Consider the following 23,007-nt stretch of genomic DNA (forward strand, 5'->3'; position numbering starts at 1 on the left):
GTACACCCTTTATAAAGGTCCTAATATGTGCCATTTAGGTACAGATACAGTACTGTGCAAAGTCTTAGGCCACCATGCTGCCATTAGATTTGTTGTTTTGCAATGTTATAGTGATCATATATAATTATTTCTTAGTCTCTTTATTAGAATACAACCAGAAAATACAGGAAATGTGTTTGTAGTATTTAAAACAGTATAAAAGTGTAAGCTGAAGTGTCAAGTATTTAGGGCAAACTCCCCTTCCACTTGAGCAATAGCAGGCAGCTGCAGGATCTCTTAAACTTAAATGAAATTAAATCCTAATTTCTAATTCTAATCGAATGACTTCAGGACTTCAGTCTCCTCAAAAAAGCTCAAGATGTGTTTAGTGCCAAGAGAGGTCACACGAAATACTGACCGATGCCTGAAGAAGACGACATTTAGTTCTGAAAATTGTTTTGTTTTTAATTTTGTGTACATATTTCCTGTATTTTCTGGTTGTATCTTAATAAAAAGAGTGAAAAATAAATATGGATGGACATTAAAACTTGGCTAAAACAACAAAGTTGGTGATGGTGGCCTAAGACTTTTGCACAGTACTGTATTTATACATCTGGTATCAATATGTACCTCTCTGAGGTACAGCTAGAGACCATTTTTTCTGACAGTGTACACCAGGGGTGGGCATTCCTGGTCCTGGAGGGCCACTGTCCTGCAAAGTTTAGCTCCAACCCCAATCAAACACACCTGAATGTCATTTCCAAGTCATACTGAAACCTTTGATTGGGATTTTCAGGTGTGTTTGATTAGGGCTGGAGCTAAACTTTGCAGGACGGTGGCCCACCAGGACCAAAAATGCCCACAACTTTTGGATAATGTTAAATCTACTCAGATGTTCTTAGTGTGCAGTACGAAATAAACTGAAATATAGTACATACACACACCTACATACTCAGTCCTGATGGTTTTTGAGGGTGGTGGAAAGCGCAATCTATGAGGAAATTGGGTTTAAGGCTTTTGGCAAAACCACGTTTTGACAGCCTCACCATTCAAGATCTACACTTTCTGCACTTCAGACAATCCTTCTCCTCTCTAATGAACCCCTTCAGTTTTTCAATTACAAAGGCAGCCATTGGGTATCAGCACTACCTGCCAGGGCTTCGGTGACAAAAGTGCTGAATAAATTACTTTGGCTGTTTTCAAACCCCCCCACACACACACTTCTTGCCCAGGCAGCTCCCTTTTCATATTGTATTTCAATACTATCCTGTGGCAATTTTACATTGTGGCTAATTCGTTTGTAGGATTTGCTTTAGACCCTGCAATTAACTTCATACTAATTCATACTAATTAGCTAACGGCAAACTCAAAGTTCACATTAATCGTTCACCCTCTCCATCTTTTCAAACACATCACTTCCCTGATACACAGCTGCTTTCACCCCAACCAAAAATAACCTTGTGAACTTCAGATTGCACCAAACACTCTTCTAGCACTCTTATGGTTAAAAAGTATAAAGTGCACGGCTATTGATTATTCACAGACATTGTAAAACAGGAGCCAAAGTCTTTAGAAAGCAAACACACACAATAACCAAGGGGCTTCCCGAAGGGACACTTGCTCTTTAGTGACCTATAACAGGGTAAATGTTATCCAGGACATGTGGGCATCAGCACATTTGGTTTTTGGGACAGCAAACTGCAAGCCTGAGGGTTGGTCCTGAATGCAGAAATCCAGCAGGGATTTCATCGGCCAACCCACGCCCCTCTTTCCAATCTGGAACCAGAGATGGTGAACTCTATAGGGTGTGCATTGGTCTTTAGAGAGCTTATGTAGAATTCTGGTGAAATGCCAAAGTAACAGATTCTGCAGAGAGGAGGGAGGTGTATCCTCAGCACTGCAAAAATGTACCGTGACTTTCCACTAAATGGTCACGGGGTCAAGCAAGGTGCCAGAGGCAACTGCTGCTAAATGAAAATATGTGCTGTATTAAAACGCATTTGTGCATGCTTTAGTGAAAATCTCACTACTTTAAGGAGCACGTAAGTGTAATGATTGTATATTAATATTCATTGTTTGACTTGGCTTACTCAAAGACGGTTGTCAGACAGCTAGTTGAAAATACTTCAACTTTACAGAATGCCGCGTCAAAAGCGCGTTTTCGCGTTTTTGGACACGAAATGTTAACCACCCCATTATTGAGTGAAGTACTCATGTACACTATATAGGAAAAACTAATGTATCCTATACATTCCTAAAAAGTAAATAATAACTTAACACTTATGTGCTGAAAAGTATTCTTTGCAGCAATGCCACAGAAACAAAAAAAAAACAATCAAACAGTAACTTACCTATAGTGGACACCACCGTCCCGACAAAATAAAACGCTCCAGTAAAATCCCATCTCGGGCGCAAAGCGTCGACTCGAACCCCTGCAGCGATCGCAGCCTCGTACTCTTTCAGAAGCAAGCTCAGATCCTGCACACTGATATTAAATGTGTCGCTAAAGTTCCGGAGGGTTCGGTTCCAGCGCCCGTGAGCTCGCAGTTCGGACGGCCTCTCGATGGCTGAAAACACGGCGGCGCCGCACAGCAGGTACACGATGATGAGCGCGGCGAGCAGCAGAAAGCGCCCATTGTCTTCATTCATGTGAAGGGAGCGGCAGCCCTGCAGTCGGTGCGCTGGCATTATCCACATTTCAGCACCACGAGTGCAGTGGACAGCGACCGACACGATAACATGGATCTCTATGGAGCTGCAGCTGCTGCATCAGGACAATCCAACATCTCTTAACATGTTTCATATGGTCACCAAACAAGTTCTAAAACGAGAAAGACTTTATTTAGGAGACTTTATTGTCAGTATTTAAACAAGTAAGTTTGTAAGACACATTCTCTACTAACTTTTCTGTCATCTGTATTAAAGACCCAATGTACACTTACATGTATTTAGCTTTTAGCAAAAGCACTTACAAATGAGGAAGCGTTCGAGCCAACAAAAAAAAACAGATTTAGGCATTTGTCTGACGCTTACATCCAAAGTGACTTATTCAGGCTACATTTTTTCTGGGAATCAAACCAACAACCTTTTTGCGCGGCTAATGCATTGCGCTACCAACTGAGCCATACACGACATAGTTGTAAAGACTGCACTCTAAAAAATTCTACCATGGGCTGAATTTATACTATGCCACGGGCTGAAACAATCTAACCTTTATTGAAATGTGTGGCATTGTAGTATAAATACTAGCCTATAGCCCATTAAAGTACATTGAAACGATGCCTTTAAATAAAAAAAACAAGAAAGCTTTCCAAATCCCCTCTCTCTAATTTTTTTTATATTTATTTATATTTCACACTGAAAATTAACAAATACACACCACTTGTGGATCACCATAGTGTATTTAGTTTGTTAAATAACTGGACTTACCCTCGAGGTCAATAAAGTACAGTAGTTCTCCATCCAGGCTATCCCGTAGATTTATCATCCACATAAATCCACCTACAGTGTTCAATTACAAATATCCGTAACTCATCCAAACAGGAAAATCAGTCGGTATAAAGACTCCAGGTTGTGTTTTAACGCAGGGATGCGGCTCACTTGTCCTTCTGCTTTTCCATGATGCGGGCGCAGCATCCGGCTCATCTTTCGTGTCGCTGCGCCAAACCGTTTGTCCCGTGAATTACATTCATTTATGCTTCCGATAAAATATAAAGCTTAAAGATGTTAATAAAGACATTTAGGGAGCGTATACGGAGGATTATTGCACTTGTTGCGAATGAGATCTCTAAGCTTTTCGCTGTGGGATGCAGAATGCCCGCAGTAATGATGCTGATGCTGCTTCTGTGCGCACTACAGTACAGCGAGGCGCTTTTTTACAAGTTTGCTCATACATTTGTATTACAGTATAATCATTGGACGGTGTTAAAAGCCTTTCTTGTTTTATCTGTTTGTATTATCTGTCCATACTACTTGCACTACTTTGTGGCGTTTAATAACAAATCCTGTGACAACAGTTTGTGCGTCCAGTTGATTTGATACTAGAAAATAAATCCCTTTAGTCTCAAAAGGTGTTCAGAAGAAATCGCTACTTTAATCTTTGTAAATCGTTTGTGAATTAAAATTTTGGGGCGAACTGAGGTAAAAATCGCTCGGGACACTTCTACCACTCGTTTCCCACAAGTCGTTGCTTCCTTATCTCTCAATATCAGCCAAAAACAAACACCAGCGCCCATTCGGTTCGACCAGCAGCTTCAACGGTCGGTGGTGATGAAAAAATAGTCGATAATAACGTGATAACGGCGAATCGTAATAAATCTCTCTCGCCGCCATCGCTCTTCGTTTCTTTTCTTTGGGACCGCAGGGCGCGCGCGGTGCCACACACTCCCCACAAATCAACGGTGAACGATGCGGCACGCGGCGCTCTGACTGTTATTAGTGCGCAGCGTTAAGGTGGGAACGTGCACAGTACGCTCGTTTTTTTTCTTCTGACAATGAATCGATGACAATTATCTGTGCCCAGATCACCACTTCCAAGCCCAAGACTAAAGGAGGTAACGGATGAGAGTGATTCCCATCCATATAATGGGCTTGCATAGTCAGAAGTTATCGTGTTTCCATTTGGTGAAACATGAATCTATTATTATTGTTATCCATCAAGGTGCCTTATCGAGGAGAGGTGTGTTATTACTTTTTTTTTAAGGTGATATGGTATATAGAGTAAAATATACATTAGGGGCAGGACCTAGAGCAATAAAGACCAAAAATAATATAGAAACCAAACACTCTTTTTACCTGCCTACACCCTAGCAACAACTAAGAAGACTTTGATTGACAATGCAAAAAATACCTACTCACGCTCACAAAATTACGTACCTATAGTCACGTAATTTTTTTAAATTCTTTTTCGTGATACTGTCACGAACTTCCGCAATTTTTCGTGATCACATCACGAATTTCTGTTTACGTGTCATTGTCACTATTGGTTAGGCTACTCACCTGTTTTTCTTTTTTCTATTTTTTAATCATTTTCGCTTCGGTTTAGATTTGGTGTTTGCATTAGAATGTCATTTTAGGTATTATTTTATACTTTTTTTTTCCAGATTTTTTATATTTTCTAAATTTTAAAACATTGTCGCCTGGCGTTAGGGTTAGAGTTGGGTTTGGTTAAGGATGTCATTTTATGTACATCTAACCAAAACTGTTGAGTAACCAATACGTGACAGTGACACGTAAACAGAAATTCGTGATACGGTCATGAAAAAACGCGGACATTCGTGACAGTATCACGAAAAAGAATAGAAAAATTGCGTACCTCTAGTACGTAATTTCGTCAGACTCTCAACACCCAAGAATTGTACTGTTGAGTTGTTCATGTGCAAAAAAAGTATTGGTCTAGCACCAGCATTTTGCCAGTCATGTTCTCAGCATTACATAACAGGGTTTATGTTACAGTACAACAAACATTTAGAGTGATGTTGAGCAATATGTGTGCGCAATTAGTTTGGGTTTCCAAAAGGATTGAGCACCAATTAGTCATATCTGTATTTTCTCTGTGCAAAGTGTCACTGTTGAATGTCAGACTATGATCTATAGTTTAATTAAACCTCACCACAAACCTCAAAGGTCACTGTGTTTGGAGCTTCACCTGTGTAAAAGATGCAACTTTAATTATGAACATGTAATTGGTAATGTGATGCAAACACAAAGATTAAAGATTCACATGCAAGTAGAAGTCAGACAGGACCAGGAGAGTCGTTGAGATTAAAGAGCTGCTCTATCATCATTGTGCCCCTGAGAAAAGCACTAAAGCCCAGTTTGCTTTAGGGGAACAAGATCGCTCACTCACCAGCTTAATAAGACTGATCTCTCTTTCTACTCAGTGGGTACACTTCAAAGCCCTTCTTCTGATGTCTAGGACCCTTGTATGTTATTGGTTAATTGTAATGGTAATTAAACAGGCAACATCATGAAGACAGTATTTCACACTGCTACAGATCAGTAAGGCGATGAATTATGAATTCTGTAAATCAATTATTAGCTTTCAGGCTTAAAGAGCTTTGATTTGTATATTGCGGAGGGGACAGCTTTAAAATGACATGCTTTAAGTATTCTAGCATTCTGTATGTATACAATATAGTAGAGATTTTTGTGTATGACTGAGCTCTCCAAATGTGCACCCCAATGTTATGGATTACAATGTTATTAAAGAGCACCAATGGTCCGATTCACGATTCATTTACATTTCTTTGGTGTGTAAGTGTTTATTAGTACATGTTAACGATATGGAAAAGGTACAAACCCCAAAGTGAACGATGACGCAAGTTGTCGTCTCCAACATCAAATCTCTTTTCTTGGACTACAACAAATACAAGGATTGTAGGCAACAGTTTACTTCCTGGGATTGGTGATGTAGACAAAACCGACATTATCATAATTCCTCCCGCTTCGGACTCACAGCCTGTAAGTTAACTGCTGTTAGCATTGCATTGTGACCGAATCTTTCAAACATGGTAAGGAGTGTCACATTTCTGGCTGATGTTAGAGGTATTCAGGCCAATCACAACGTACAGGTTAGCTGGCCAATCAGGGACACAGAGCTTTCAAATCTGTGCGTTTCAGGAAGAGAGTGAAATGTTGGATGTGGAAAATAATGTGTTTTTAACCATAAACCACCCAAACACATTGTATTGTACCAAATACACAAATAACCTCGTTTTTAGCAATGAAATAGGTGCTCTTTAACCAAAAAAATCAGTGTGGCCAATTGAGATTTAAAGATCTTAAAGGGATAGTTTGGCCAAAAATGATATTAAACCCATGATTTACTCACCCCCAAGCTGTCCGAGTTGCATATGTCCATCATTTTTCAGACAAACACATTTTCAGATATTTTATAAAATGTTTTAGATCTTTAGTTGATTAAATGTAATGTTACTGGGTCCACACATAGTCCACGACCTTCAAGTCCAAAAAAAGTGCGTCCATCCTTCACAAAATAAATCCAAACGGCTCCAGGATGATAAACAAAGGTCTTCTGTGGGTAATCCGTGCCGTGTTGTTGTAGAAATATCCATATTTAAAACTTTATTAACGAAAATAAATACCTTCCGGTAGCGCCGCCATCTTAGACTCCTCTGTATTCAGGAGAGAGTATTAGCGTAGTGTACGCACTTTTCTTAGTGACGTATGACAAATTCGGAGGGCGGGGGACAGAGCAGCAGCAGAGTAACCTCCGTAGGCTGCGTAAGCTCTCATCCTGAATGCGGACGCGACTAAGATGGCGGCGCTACCGGAAGGTATTTATTTTCGTTAATAAAATTTAAATATGGATATTTCTACAACAACACCGCGCGGATTACCCTCAGAAGACCTTTGTTTATCATCCTGGAGCCGTTTGGATTTAATTTGTGAAGGATGGACGCACTTTTTTTGGACTTGAAGGTCGTGGACCCCATAACATTACATTTAATCAACTGAAAGATCTAAAACATTTTATAAAATATCCGAAAATGTGTTTGTCTGAAAACGATGGACATATGCAACTCGGACAGCTTGGGGGTGAGTTAATCATGAGTTTAATATAATTTTTGGCCGAACTATCCCTTTAATGGGATAGTTCACCCAAATATTTTAATTATGTGTTTTTGTAAACCTGTATGAGTTTCTTATTTCTGTTAATCACAAAAGAAGAAATTTTGATAAATGATGGTAACCACACAGTTGACGGTACCTTGACTTCCATAGCAGGAAAAACAAATACTATGGAAGGCAGTGGGTACCATCATTTATCAAAATGTCTTCTTTTGTGTTCAACATAATAAAGAAACACATACAGGATTGTAACAAACATGATGCTGAGTAAACAATGACAGAATTTTAATTTTTGGGTGAACTATCCCTTTAACTGTAATTGTGTTGTGACTGTCAAAAGCAAAAAAATAAAAAGCTTGTTTTACTTCAGTCATTTATCAACAAGTGGGCAATTTCCTGAGTTATCAACCCTGACAATAAAAATGGCAAAATCAATCAACACCCCCTCCATACACATACACACAGATGCGCACACACTGTACACGCTACTGCTGCTGCTGATAATGTAGGCCAATAATACATTACAGACCTATGTTTTAATATAAAACAAATACACTTATGTCGCTTAAAGGGTTCTTCCCAGCGACGAAAGAATCATTTTTGGTTTCCCAAAGCAGCATTCAGTTAAATGTTCTTAGAAGAAGCATATATGTTGACTTTTCATATCGGAAGAACATTTTTGCACTATAAAGAACTGCAGAAAGGATCTACAGATGGTAAAGGTTCTTTATGAAACCATTTATAGAGCCAAAAATTATTGCTTAATTTTATAGCACCTTAGTTTTTAACAATGTATGCACTTGCTTCTTACAGTTATATTAAAGCAACACTAAAGAGTTATTGCTCTTTGCTCCCCCTGCAGGTTAGATGCGTAATTGTTCATTAGCACTGTCGTAAATACTGCAGCATAGCTGGCTCTGATTGGATTGTAGGTCTGCCGTAAAGCAAGTTTTTGTAGTTTTCAATAGAACTACAGGACCACTGCCCGACGTTGGAAACTTCTTTAGTGCGGTTTTGGCCGATAGAGGGCTGCAAAGCGAACGTGAAAGTGCCATTCACCCTGTTTTGAGTGGATGAACCACTGAAACTTTTTTGGAAACGTTATTTTAAGGTAAAAAAAAAACCTCTTTGGTGTTGCTTTAAATATAAAATGCATAGAAAGTACATTATTGGTTTTAGATGTCTCTTATAATACAAAATTAATCTTAAACTTTTTGCAACATCTGTCAAATGGCAGAATAATTTGCTTGCTATAAAACTGACCAATCCAAAAAAAAAAACAATGAGATCGGCACACAAAAATTGGACAGAAAGGCATAAAGAAATTTATTGTTCAGAGGCCGCAAATGTGCAAAGAGTACAAAACATTTTTGGGATCAACCCTTCATCATTTCCTTGTTTCCAGGCATACACCTGCGTCTATTTAATAGGCTCATTACCATAATTTGTCATGGGCCTGTCTTTAGGTCAATGTTTTCCAAGTCATACGCTACTTCCGAAACTGCCTACTTCCATACTATATAGTAGGTAAAGAGCACTACTTCGTCTACTATATAGCATGGTTTCAGACGAAGCGATAGTGATAGGATCATGGCAGTCCCATGTTTTAAGTGAAGGCACTATTCGAGCTCATGCAGCGCTGTGCAGACCGATCAGCAAGGTTTGCCGCTTGCAGTCGAGGGAGGAGCTGAAGACAGAGCCGTCAAAAAGTTTGTTTGACTTCATGTGGTGCCGCTACTGTAGAACTGTCAGGCAATTGACGTCAAAGTGCCGCGAGAGCTAGACGCCATTACACTTTGTATGATTTCCCGAATTGTTCTCGCAATACTCCTGTGCTGGTTTGTCGTGTATATTCCAAGTTTAATGTCAAGTCTTGTTGTATCTAGTGAATTGTAAAGTCTTCAGTCAATGTTTAATGTCAAGTCTATTGTTATTTTAGTCTGTTTTGTGTTTCTTTGCAAAGTTTTTGTTGTTTGCCCCCTCATGGGTTTTTGTGTTCCAGTTTTTGTTTGATAAAAGTGTTTGCGTTCATCTGTTGTCTGCGCATGGGTTATGTCCTACCAATTAATAACATAATTATTATTATTATATACCGGACATTAAACCATAAAGGCAAATAGATACAATATTGCATACACATTGCAAATATACCTTTACAAAAAAAATTGTGTGCAGATTTCATTTGTTTCTTGTTTTTTGTTATCTTTGAATCTACGCAGTGCCAGAAGTTTTGTTTGGGCTTTTGTCTGGCACTATGCTTTACCAGTCTCTGACTTTAAAACTGGCCATAAAAATATGATTCTGTTTTGTATGATCAATCAATTAAAATGTTTTCTTTGATTTTTACACAATTTCTTAAAATAACAATCATTAAAAATATTGTAACGCATCATGACTTTTAGTAGTTTTCTGTTGTTTTAGATTTGGATATTTCTTTGGGCAAACTCGTTCCTTGCAATTTCAAGCATTTTGCTGCATAAAGCAAAAGCCAATATGAAAGAACAGTCACGACCCATTTTGCTTCTGTAGTTTGACATATTTTGTAGTGTGTGACATAAATGTGCTCTCCAGATGACCATGATCAGAGGGGATAAAAAATAAATGATTTATGATGTCAAATAAAAAAGTAAACTTAATTTATAAGCAAGGCAAGTTAATACATTATTTAGATAACTAGGTCAAACATAGTTTTCTTTTGAATAGTGCACACTGCTGAATCATATATAATAACAAAAAACACCCATTAAGAAAGAAAACATCAATCTTTTGTGTTGACTGAAGTTATTTACTTAAAAACCAATTTCCTCTTACATTTGGTGTTTTATGAGTCCTAAGCTTTGATTCCACCTGTATTCCCCAATATGATCCAATCACTATATAACTTAGTTAGGAGACTCAACGGGAATTAAGCTTATGCTAATCTCTCTTTCTCTCTCTCTCTCTCTCTCTCTCTCTCTCTCTCTCTCTGTCGATGTTACTTAGAAAGAAGTGGCAGGAAACATATGGTTTAAGCTATTACTAACCTGTCAAGATTTCCATTGTAAATTGCTCTTTATAATTACCCAAGAGATGAAATGACGGCGTCTCTCTGGAGCCTGACAGAAAGTCTGAGGGGGCTGAACTGAATCTGTGGACAGATCTGCTGCTGTTCAGGAAGTCTATTGATTCAATATCATTCTGCTGAGAGCAGGCAGCAGACTCAGCAGCACAAACTGTTCTAGAAAGAGATGCAGATATATTAACATCAGCACACATGCATGGATTTATCTCAAACTCATTGCAATTATTACAGATGTGAATTCATTTGAAAGGTTCTCTCATCATTTAATCATCCTCATGTTGTTATAAACCTGTATAAATATCTTTGTTCTGATGAACACGAAGGGAGATATTTAGAAGTACGTGTGTAACCAAACCATTCGAGAGCACCACTGAGTTCCATAGTATTATTTTTTCCTATAGTGAACAGAGGCGGTCTTAACGTAGAGGCATATGCTTGGGGCCCCCTACCAGCGGTCATATTAAGGGGCCCCTGACCAAACTAATAAATAAATAAAAATAGGGCTTAGGTGAGTCAACCGCCTTGTTCTGCTAGTAATAGTCTTAGCCCTACACTGATAAAAATGATTTTGTGGTGAAAAAAAACTAATTTAACCCTTATGTTATGTTGGTGATGGTTTTGTCCACTATGAAGTGCTGTTGAGTCTTAATTTGGCAACAACTCTCTCTGTATTTCAGCAAATGGAATGATTTTTGGTGACAAATCTTATTTTCACATATATTTTGGGAAAACGTTTTGAAAATAAATTTTCAAAAACTCAACAATACACTGTGGGCAAATTCACAACCCTTTCGTTATGTTCGTGAAGAAAACATCCACTAAATTAAACTGCTGTAAAAATCAGATAAATATTTGATTTGTTTTGCATAAATCTGTTAATCAACCTCAGTCCTGATTAAAACTGCTAAATGTTTAGTAAAAAATTTAGGATTTTACTCATTAATTGCTAATGATTTTTTCAAAAACTTACTCAAAACAGATATGGGGAAATACACATACAATTACTTATTTTCAATATAAAAAGTGATTGTGGACTGGATTTTTTCTTTGTCTTGGGCATGTGAAAGATAAGTAACAACATTGGCTTTGATGCATTGCTAGTTTTTGTGCAGCATCAGATTAATTTTTTTCTCCCTCATTTACTGTTCGTGGCTGTTTTTGCCCCATTGACTTATTCTCTATTGGTTTGTGTTTTTTGCTTTCCATCTTCATTTTGGAGTAAAAACATTTTGGAATAAAAATCTTAAAAAACTTTAATAGATCGGATAGGGGGGCCCCCATTCATACTCATGCCTTGGTCCCCCAATTTGCTAAATCTGGCACTGGAAGTGAATGGGCCTCCCAAACAGTTTGGTTGCAATCATTTCTCAAAATATCTTTCTTTGTGTTCATCAGAACAAAGAAATTTACACAACAACATGAGAGTGAGTAAATGATGACAGAATTTTCATTTTTGGGTGAACTATCCCTTTAAAGAGCACCTATGGTAGATTCATGATTTTACATTTCCTTTGGTGTGTAAGTGTTTATACATGTTAACGATATGCAAAAGGTACATACCTCAAAGTAAACGATGACACGAGTTATCAACTTCAACGTAAATCTCTTTTCTTGGACTACAACAAACACACGCATTGTAGGCAACAGTTTACTTCCTGGGCCTGTTGACGTGGACAAGACCGACATTATCATAATTCATCCCGCTTGGACTCACAACCTATGGGTTAACTCCTGTTAGCACTGCATTTTGAGCGAATCTTTCAAACATGGTAAGGATCGTCACATTTCTGGCTGACGTCAGAGGTGTTCAGGCCAATCACAACTTACAGATTAGCTGGCCAATCAGGGACACATCACTTTTCAAATCAATGAGTTTTGTACAAAATCAGTTCGTTTTAGGAAGAGAGGGAAATCTGAAGCTACAAAAATGTACGGTATGTACAAAATAATGTGTTTTTAACCATAAGCCATGCAAACACATTGTATTATACCTGTCAGGAAACACGCAACTCAGGAATCCCAGTGCAGAGGGTTTTATTGATGGTACACAATATCAGTGGGTATGTATAAGAGACTAACACTCAATGTCTTCATGTAACAAATGTAAATGTATATGTATGGAGAAATCACTCAATGTCTTCATGTAATAAATATAAATGTATATGTATGGAGAAATCACTAAAAGTGGGTAACACAGCGGAACTGATGACATCCACTAAATCCGTTGACACACGAAGGAATCTGTGCAGAGCATAGAGAGAGCCTCCTGGCGGGGCACAGAGAGAGAGAGAGCGGTCAGAGTTTTCAGCAGTACGGGCGCTGGACAGCGCACTCCGGCAGACAGGGTGTTGAGCAGAATTACGCGCTAGAGCGCACTGCGGCTGTCAGCGTCTTCGGCAGAATTACGCGCTCGTGAGCGCACTGCGGCTGGACAGGGTGTAGAGCAGAATTACGCGCTAGAGCGCACTGCGGTTGTCAGCGTCTTCGGCAGAATTACACGCTCGTGAGCGCACTGCGGCTGGACAGGGTGTAGAAAATCGCTTGGAGAATCCTCTGACTGAAAGCTTCTAATGACTAGACAGATGCCACACCAGTCGAGAGATAATGACAGCAGGACGGGGAATCTTAGCAGGGCAAAGGCAGCAGAGAGCACGGTGAAAAATACTAGGAAACAAACTAGACATGACAAGAACTAGACAGGGCTAGCGGGCAGGAACACACAAAGACGAACTTGCAAAGAACAAAGGAACGAGGGGAATTTAAATCAAACCGGATTGGACAATAATAAGAATCAGGTGCGGGACGCCGGTGAGAGAAGTCAGAGGTAATGAGATCACCAGGTGGAGGACGCGCACGTGTGGAGCTGTCAAAACAAAAACACAACACATAGAGAAACAAAGACAAAGCAGCCAATAAGACCGAAATCATGACAGGACTCCCCCCCCACGACCGCCACCAGGCGGTCCATGAGGAGACTCACCCCGTCGCCGGCGGAGATCCTCTATCAGCCCAGGGTCCAGGATGTCCCGGGCCGGTACCCAACTCCTCTCCTCCGGACCATATCCTTCCCAGTCAACGAGGTATTGAAATCCCCTACCCCGGCGACGCACATCCAGTAAAGACTTGACTGAATACACAGGGGCACCATCTATAAGCTGAGGGGTGGGAGGGGTGGGGGCAGAGGGAACAGGATTAAGGTGGGAAAAATACACAGGCTTCAGCTTAGACACATGAAAAACTGGATGAACCCGACCGAGTGCTGGGGGCAATCTGAGCCTGACCGTCACGGGATTAATAACCTTGACAATGCTGTATGGCCCAAGGAATCGTGGTGCCAGCTTGCGAGAAGGCTCACGGAGAGGTAAATCCTTGGACGAAAGCCATACTTTCTGCCCACAGATAAAACGGGGCGCGGTTCTACGGTGACGGTCGGCCGCGGCTTTGGTTCGTCTGGAAACCTGGCGTAATGTAAATCTAGCCTTTCTCCAGGTGCGTTTGCAACGACGGACAAAAGCTAGCGCAGACGGAACCACCGCATCAGGTTCCTGTGAGGGGAATAAAGGGGGCTGAAACCCCATGGACGCTTCAAAAGGGGACATGTTAAGGGAAGAAACAGGAAGAGAATTATGGGCGTACTCAACCCAGGGTAACTGTTGGCACCAGGAGCTCGGATATTGCGATGTCAGACAGCGGAGAGCTCTACCTAAATCTTGGTTAGCCCGTTCACATTGCCCGTTGGTCTGAGGATGATACCCTGAAGACAAGCTAGCTGTGGAGCCTATTTGTCTACAAAATTCTTGCCAGAAACGAGAAATAAACTGAGGACCCCTATCTGAAACAACGTCTGTGGGCAGACCATGTAAGCGAAAGACGTGCTCGATCATAACCTGGGCAGTTTCCTTGGCAGTGGGCAACTTGGGCAAAGGGACAAAGTGAGCCGCCTTGGAGAAGCGGTCGACAATGGTCAAAACTACAGTGTTTCCCTTAGAACTAGGCAAATTGGTTACAAAATCGATAGCGATATGTGACCAAGGACGAGAGGGAATGGGTAATGGTTTAAGCAGACCAATAGGGGCTTGATGAGAGGCCTTATTACGGGCACAAACCTGACAGGCTAACACAAACTGTCTGACATCGGGACCCATAGAGGGCCACCAAAAACGCTGACGCACGGTAGCCAACGTTCTCCGAACCCCTGGATGGCAAACAAACTTGGACTCGTGACTCCACCGGATGACCTCGGAGCGAAGCGCATCTGGAACCCACAATCGACCCGCTGGGCAACCCTCTGGCACTTCCCCCTCCCGGCCGGCCCGTCTCACCCGTTGTTCTATTCCCCAGCGCAGGGAACCCACCACCCGCCCCTCCGGGAGGATGGTTTCGTCCCCAGCGGAACCGGGACTTTCGAACAAACGAGAGAGAGCATCGGGCTTAGTATTCTTAGAACCGGGCCGGTACGAGAGGGTGAAGTTAAATCTGTCAAAGAAGAGCGCCCAACGAGCCTGACGAGAAGATAACCTCCTGGCTGAACGGATGTATTCGAGATTCTTATGATCCGTCCAGACCAGGAAGGGCTCCGAGGTCCCCTCTAACCAGTGACGCCACTCACCCAAAGCCAGTCTGACCGCCAGCAGCTCCCGATTGCCTATGTCATAATTTCGCTCTGCTGGGTTTAACCGATGGGAGAAAAAGGCACAGGGATGCACCTTGCCATCCTTAGCAGACCGCTGAGACAAAACGGCGCCTACCCCGACATCAGATGCATCCACCTCCACAATAAATTGAGCAGTCGGATCTGGAATAGAGAGAACAGGAGCAGAGATAAACCGGGACTTCAAATTATCAAAGGCCTCCTGAGCGCTGGAATTCCAAACAAACCTCTCCTTAGTGGAAGTGAGAGCAGTAAGAGGTTGAGCAATCTGACCATAATTTCTGATAAATCGCCGGTAAAAATTGGCGAAACCCAGAAATCTTAATAATTCCTTACGGGAGTCGGGGACTGGCCACTCGGCCACCGCTTTGATCTTGGCTGGGTCAGGACGGATCTCACCGGGGGCAACAACAAAACCCAGGAACGAAACAGACTTACGATGGAATTCGCACTTCTCCGCCTTGACATACAGCTTATTTTCTAACAACCGGCGTAAAACTCGGCGGACATGCTGAGTGTGTTCCTGCATGGAGGGGGAAAAGATGAGAATATCATCTATGTACACAAAGACAAATTTGTTAATCATGTCTCTCAGCACATCATTGACCAGAGTTTGGAAGACAGAGGGGGCGTTACAAAGGCCGAACGGCAGAACGCAGTACTCAAAGTGTCCGGTAGGGGTGTTAAAGGCTGTCTTCCATTCATCTCCCTCTCTTATACGGACCAGATGATAGGCGTTGCGTAAATCTAGCTTGGTAAAGAACTGCGCCCCCTGCAGGAGCTCAAACGCAGTAGACATTAAAGGAAGGGGGTACCTATTCTTAACAGTAATATCATTCAAACCCCTATAATCGATACAAGGGCGCAGGGAGCCGTCTTTCTTGCCAACAAAGAAAAACCCCGCCCCTGCAGGCGAGGTGGAGGGACGGATGAGACCGGCACGCAGGGCATCATTAATATACTGGTCCATAGCCTCTCTCTCAGGACCCGATAAGGAATAAAGTCTACCTTTAGGCGGAGAAGTGCCGGGGAGGAGATCAATAGCACAATCATATGGCCGGTGAGGAGGAAGGGAGGTGGCCCGGGCTTTACTAAACACCTGAGCGATATCCGCATACTCCGCCGGGACTCCGGTCAAATCGACCGCCGGAACCTGAGGAAGAGAAAGAACAGAACCAGAAACAGCAGAACCAAGGCAAGACACATGACAAGACTGGGACCAAGACAAAATAACACTATGCTGCCAATCAACGTGAGGATTGTGTTGCGCTAACCAACCATGCCCTAAAATAATGGGAGACAGAGAAGCATGAAGAATATGCAACACAATCTCTTCACGATGATTGCCAGACACAGAGAGACTCACAGGGGGAGTGCAATGAGTGATCCGCGCCATCTGCTGCCCCTTTAGGGACCAGACATCCAAAGGGGATTGAAGAGGGACAGCCGGGAGATTCCAGGAGCGGACCAGAGCCTCGTCAATGAAGTTGCCCTCAGCACCAGAGTCGAGGAGGGCGGTGGACGGATGATCACGCCCAGCGAAGGACAACATGACGGGGAGCTGAGTGCTGGAAACAGGGGAGAGTTTAGAAGATGTAGCGCCCACCAGGACTCCCGGACTCACTGGTGGGCAGCGGCCTTTTAACGGGCAGGTCCTAGCAAGGTGTCCGGGTCTCCCGCAGTAAAGGCAGAGGGCATTCTGCAGCCGTCTCTCTCTCTCTCTCTGTGACAGGCGCATGCGCCCCAGTTGCATGGGTTCCGACTCAACAGGTGGAGACGTCGGGGCAGAGGGAGAAGTGGAAGTCTCACCCATAAGCACTCGCCGGTGCAGAGAGCGACGCTGACTACGAAGCAATCTCCGGGCTTCGATCCGGAGAGCGAGATCAATGATGGCCCCTAGCGAGGAAGGAAGATCATGGACAGCGATCTCGTCCTGAAGATCCTCAGATAACCCCTCCACAAACTGCGCTCGGAGAGCCGCTTCATTCCAGTGGCAGGCTGCCGCTAAGGTCTTAAACTCTATGGCAAACTCAGTAACAGTGAGTCTGCCCTGAACAAGATGTGCCAGCCGAGCTGCAGCGGCGTCCCCGCGCACCGAACGGTCGAAGAGTTTCTCCATTTCTTCGCGAAACTCATCGAAAGACCGGCAGCAAGGATCTTGTGCATCCCACACGGCCGTAGCCCACTCGCGCGCCTTGCCAACCAAAAGGGTAATCACAAACGCAACCCGGGTGCGTTCAGAGGAGTAGCGGCGGGGCTGGAGGGCAAAAACCAGAGAGCATTGTGATAGGAAAGCCCGACAGGAGGCGGGATTGCCATCATATGGAGGTGGGGCTGTAACGTGAGGCTCCGTCTGCGACGGTTGACCAGGTTGGATGGCATCCTGACTGACCTGATCAAGACGGGAGGAAAAGTCAGCCATACGAGCAGATAGGTCCTCAACCTCCTGTGATGTAGTAGTGAGACGAGCCGAGTGTTGTCCCAGCCATGAGCCCTGCTGGGCAAGCGCCGACCGGAGAGCATCAACCTCCGCGGGATCCATACTGGCAAGTTCGTCCTGTCAGGAAACACGCAACTCAGGAATCCCAGTGCAGAGGGTTTTATTGATGGTACACAATATCAGTGGGTATGTATAAGAGACTAACACTCAATGTCTTCATGTAACAAATGTAAATGTATATGTATGGAGAAATCACTCAATGTCTTCATGTAATAAATATAAATGTATATGTATGGAGAAATCACTAAAAGTGGGTAACACAGCGGAACTGATGACATCCACTAAATCCGTTGACACACGAAGGAATCTGTGCAGAGCATAGAGAGAGCCTCCTGGCGGGGCACAGAGAGAGAGAGAGCGGTCAGAGTTTTCAGCAGTACGGGCGCTGGACAGCGCACTCCGGCAGACAGGGTGTTGAGCAGAATTACGCGCTAGAGCGCACTGCGGCTGTCAGCGTCTTCGGCAGAATTACGCGCTCGTGAGCGCACTGCGGCTGGACAGGGTGTAGAGCAGAATTACGCGCTAGAGCGCACTGCGGTTGTCAGCGTCTTCGGCAGAATTACACGCTCGTGAGCGCACTGCGGCTGGACAGGGTGTAGAAAATCGCTTGGAGAATCCTCTGACTGAAAGCTTCTAATGACTAGACAGATGCCACACCAGTCGAGAGATAATGACAGCAGGACGGGGAATCTTAGCAGGGCAAAGGCAGCAGAGAGCACGGTGAAAAATACTAGGAAACAAACTAGACATGACAAGAACTAGACAGGGCTAGCGGGCAGGAACACACAAAGACGAACTTGCAAAGAACAAAGGAACGAGGGGAATTTAAATCAAACCGGATTGGACAATAATAAGAATCAGGTGCGGGACGCCGGTGAGAGAAGTCAGAGGTAATGAGATCACCAGGTGGAGGACGCGCACGTGTGGAGCTGTCAAAACAAAAACACAACACATAGAGAAACAAAGACAAAGCAGCCAATAAGACCGAAATCATGACAATACCAAATACACAAAATAACTATGTTTTTTAACAATGAAATACTTGTACTTTAACAGTTTATTGAACATTGATCTTTTAGCACAATGTTTTTTCCAACCTGATCTTACAGGTATTCATACGGATTTTACAAGTTGGCTAATAAAACATCCGACTTAAATGTCAATATCTTGCATTTGTAGCTGTGTGGCATTTCCTTTTGAATGGTAAACACCAACTCATTGTCTCATGAATCAAGATGAGCAGCAAGCTATAATCTAATTGCAAGGTTTGGCACAAATCTATTGTTGATCCGGTCCCTTTCATAGCTTCTCATTTTCTGCCAGTGAGAAAGAGCTGCTCTCCGAGGACCCAATTAAACTGACCATTGACCATCCCAACATCAATAAAAGATAAGGACAAGACAAAAGATATAATGACATTCTGTGTCCAGAGATATAGAAACGTTTGATTTCTTTTATCTGAATTAGGGCTCTAATAAGTTGTGTGACTTCGTGATAATTATTGTCTGAAGGTTTCGCATTACAGAACTCATCTATTGACACTGATTCTAACAAAGTATTTTTTTTAAGTGTCTGTATATGTGGTCAAGGAAAGCAAATCAACAAGAGGCTTAATAGTCACACAATCTATTTCCTATGATGTAAAATTACATTTTATCCAGATATTCAATTAAATTTTATTTATATGGCGCTTTTCACAATTGCTTAATTGTTTCAAAGCAGCTTTACATTCATAGATGCAGGCGAAAACACAAAAAAATTGACGAACAACATAATCAATACAGCGGCTAAGATTAAACCGTATAAGCGAGCGTAGTAGTAGCATAAAGTGCTACGTTAAACCAATGTCAGCAGGGGTTAAAAAAAGATAGAGAACTGGTTCATATACAGATAGAGAACTGGTTCATGTGTTCAAAAGTTTTAGGTCTATTATTGGATAGGTTGATCATTGATTTTTGTTGTCTCGTCTGCACTGAAAACTTTACGCATTTAGGTCGCACTAGACAAGATGTTATTTACAACGTCTCGGTTAGCCGGGTAAAATAAGAAAGATTTCCTGAAAATCTCCTTTTGTATGTATCAATCATAAAGCATTTGGGCCTGCTCAAATTGATGCCCCTCTGGCTGTATATAAGCACAATTGAGCAATAATAGTCATCATTAGGAAATAAGCTGATGGTGCTTTCTGTAGGTACTGACACACAGTAAAAATAAACCATATTACGTTTCAGCATCACTACAGAAAACACAACAGAGATCACGCATCATCCTGCAGATGGCTTGGTAATAAATCAACAATGTCTGAATCATATTTCCTTCATAAGAGAAAGCAATAAAAGGATGAAAACAAAGAAAAAATTTCCAGATCTTACGTCAGACTTACATTTACAGGTTAAGCAATTATTTATATAACACACCTCTTACAGTATGTGCTTTTATGATTCGTAGTGCTGTACACACAGAAAAGACATGAAGGACAAAATATTATAAAAATATAACATTTTAAAAACAATGACTATAAAGTGTTAAATTACTGATTTACCTGTAAATGGACAATTCAATACTCATTTTACAAGGCATCCATTATGCAATATTTACTTTTGCAAGGCGTTTGGACATAATGGGCCCTATCTTGCACCCAGCGCAATTGACTTTGTCAGTGACGCATGTATCATTCATATTTTGCACCGGCGCACAGCGGGTTTTTCACTCCACAGACGCACGTCGGCAAACTAGGGAATGAACTTGCGCTCCCTGGGTGGTTCAGCGCAAAAAAGGAGGCGTGTTCCGGCGCAAACCATCCCTGATGCTATTTTCCAGTTTCAAAAAACAATTGCGCCACTGACCAAAAAAAAAAACTAGTCTAAAGTCAGTGGCACGTTGCGTGTGGTTCATTATGCTATTTTAAGGGCGCATGCTTGACCATGATGTATAGCGTACACAATTTGCTTATCTAATCTACACAGATGCAACAGTTATTTTTGCAAATCATAAATTGTTACAATAAAAAATATTAATACACGAGATAAGGGGAATCATTGTGGTGAGCATTGTGGTGATAGTTTTTATTTATTGTGTGGCTGCGTTAAAAAATTCTCATGCAAATAACGATTAAAATATTTTCATAAGTTTGTTGTGTGGCTATATTACAATTATTTTATGTAAATAATAATTAAAATGTTTTCATAAGAAACCTTAATGTATATGAACTTGATTTGTAAGTGTACTTTGGGGTTGGACCTTGCTTGCGTTTCTTGGGTCCGATTTCAAAGCCCCCAAACCCTTTCAGCGGTGAGGGTGGACGCAATGATGTCCTCTGCTGGCCTATGTGTAGAGGCAGATCCAGATTTATGCTGGCAAGCTTGGGATTCCCCCGTCTCCTGACATCATTGTAGCGCTTGGCGCAACGATGGGGATGCCAGCTGATGAGACAATTGTGGCTATTTCCTCTCACGCCTGTTTAACCTACGCTGATTTGGGCGGGTTTCTCCTATCCCCATACAAAACAACTTCTCTGTCTTTGACTGCTCTTACAAAAACGTGGGTCTCCTCGGCTGTGAACCGCCCTGGCGTGCGCCTGGTAAATCCGTCATAATAATAGCAACCCTTTAAAGGGAATGTTGGATAGCGTTCTGATTGGTTTATTTGACGTTACGCCCAAACCACACCTATGAATAATGAACCTACTTCAGACCAACCCCTTATTGATTTGCGCCTGGCGCAAGAGTTATTTCTCCCGCCGGGAAAATAGCAACATCGCCCAAGATCCGCTCACAAAGTCACTTGCGCATTGCGCTTTGCACTTGCGTTTCAGATCGTTAAAATAGGGCCCAAAATGTGTGTTGGCAGTGTGTGAACACAACCACCCTACAATGAAAAAAGACCCTTTTTTTTATCAGTATTCAACCAAAGAAGTCTCATTAGACATACTGTTTTGATTCTATTGTTAATGTGATGTCACACTGATAGAGCCCCACCCATAAACACTGACTGAGAGTCCTGCATTACATTATAAGTCGCGTTATAGTCACAAAATATTTGATTAATATATTCATGTTATTGACACAATTTTCCACTGTTTTCATGTCTTTTTCGATGTCACTCAGCACAAATTTCTATAAATAGTTTTTCGTGTGTAGTTCTTTATCGTGTCATTTTATAGTTTGTATTCTCACTTTTTCGTGTGTAGTTCTTTATCGTGTCATTTTATATTTTGTATTCTCAAAGTTTTTTCTTATTTTTTTATCAATGTTGGGGTTGGGGTTAGAATAGCTTTCTGTCATCCCAACTCCAAACGAGAATAGTTTTAAAAGCGGAAAAAAACATGTAGAAACCAATGCATAAAATTACATCCTAATGCTGAGTTTACATCAGCCGCGTTTAAGGCGTCAAAATCATGTCCACCAGGCCTAGTTTGCCGCTTGAACAGTTTGAATGCATTCAAAGCATTCAAGCTAGCATTTGACGCGCGTCAGAGGCGAAATCCGCTTCTTGTGGGAGGGGCAAGTGCTATGCGGTTGTCTGTTTGCAAGATGGCTGATGTTGATTGTGCAGTCATCGAGATAGTTACCGGTTTGTATTTGGTCACCTTACTGTAGGGGGAAAATAGTTTAAAAAACGGCAGGAATGCCGCAGGTCGATGAACGTCACGTGACTCAAAAGTCAAATGTGTATTTACAACTTACCAGGTTGCCCAATGTCATCACTGACACTCTTCCAAGCGAGGTCATTTTTATGCCTGTCTCTATAGAAATAAGAACTTGTGTTGTATAGCTCCTGATGACTGCTCACGAACAATATCAAGCGTTCCTTCAGGTTGAATGACTCCGGGCGATGGCTGCCACTACAGCAGCAAGCAGGCTCCTGATTGGTTAACGTGGCCAAAAATCCGCCAAAGTTCACATTTTTTTAACTCGGAAGTCAACTGCAAATTCGCGTCAAACGCAAAATGCACAAAAAGCACCATTCGCGCGTACCGCACCAGACGCTCAATTTGCGGCATTCACGCGAACTAGAAGTGCGAATGAGACAAAATAGACCTTCAGACGTGCGTCAACGCATCTTCACATTGACTTAACATTGAAATCACTCACGATCACACTCTACCGCGGCTGGTGTAAACGCAGCACAACGCAAACACAGAATCTAACCCTAACCCCAAGCGACCCCAAATAGGAAAAAAGCGAAGTTCATCACAACATGTATGTAGCCCATTATGTGTGT

At 42.1% G+C, this 23,007-nt stretch overlaps 1 protein-coding gene across 1 annotated transcript in view; it reads right to left on the bottom strand.

The window, feature by feature from the left end:
* kcnk12 (potassium channel, subfamily K, member 12) overlaps positions 1-4,346 on the bottom strand; it is a 35,734-nt gene extending 31,388 nt beyond the window's left edge. Inside the window, exons 1-2 of the mRNA XM_065296197.1 lie at positions 3,409-4,346; positions 2,331-2,800 (exon numbers count right to left, since the gene is read on the bottom strand). Of these exons, the coding sequence (XP_065152269.1) occupies positions 2,331-2,676 (346 nt within the window). The 5' untranslated portion in view covers positions 2,677-2,800; positions 3,409-4,346. The remainder of the gene's footprint in view (positions 1-2,330; positions 2,801-3,408) is intronic.
* Between the last annotated feature and the right edge of the window lie 18,661 nt (positions 4,347-23,007).

Source organism: Paramisgurnus dabryanus, chromosome 20 (genome assembly GCF_030506205.2).
Source record: "Paramisgurnus dabryanus chromosome 20, PD_genome_1.1, whole genome shotgun sequence".
In the NCBI taxonomy this organism is placed as follows: Eukaryota; Metazoa; Chordata; class Actinopteri; order Cypriniformes; family Cobitidae; genus Paramisgurnus; species Paramisgurnus dabryanus.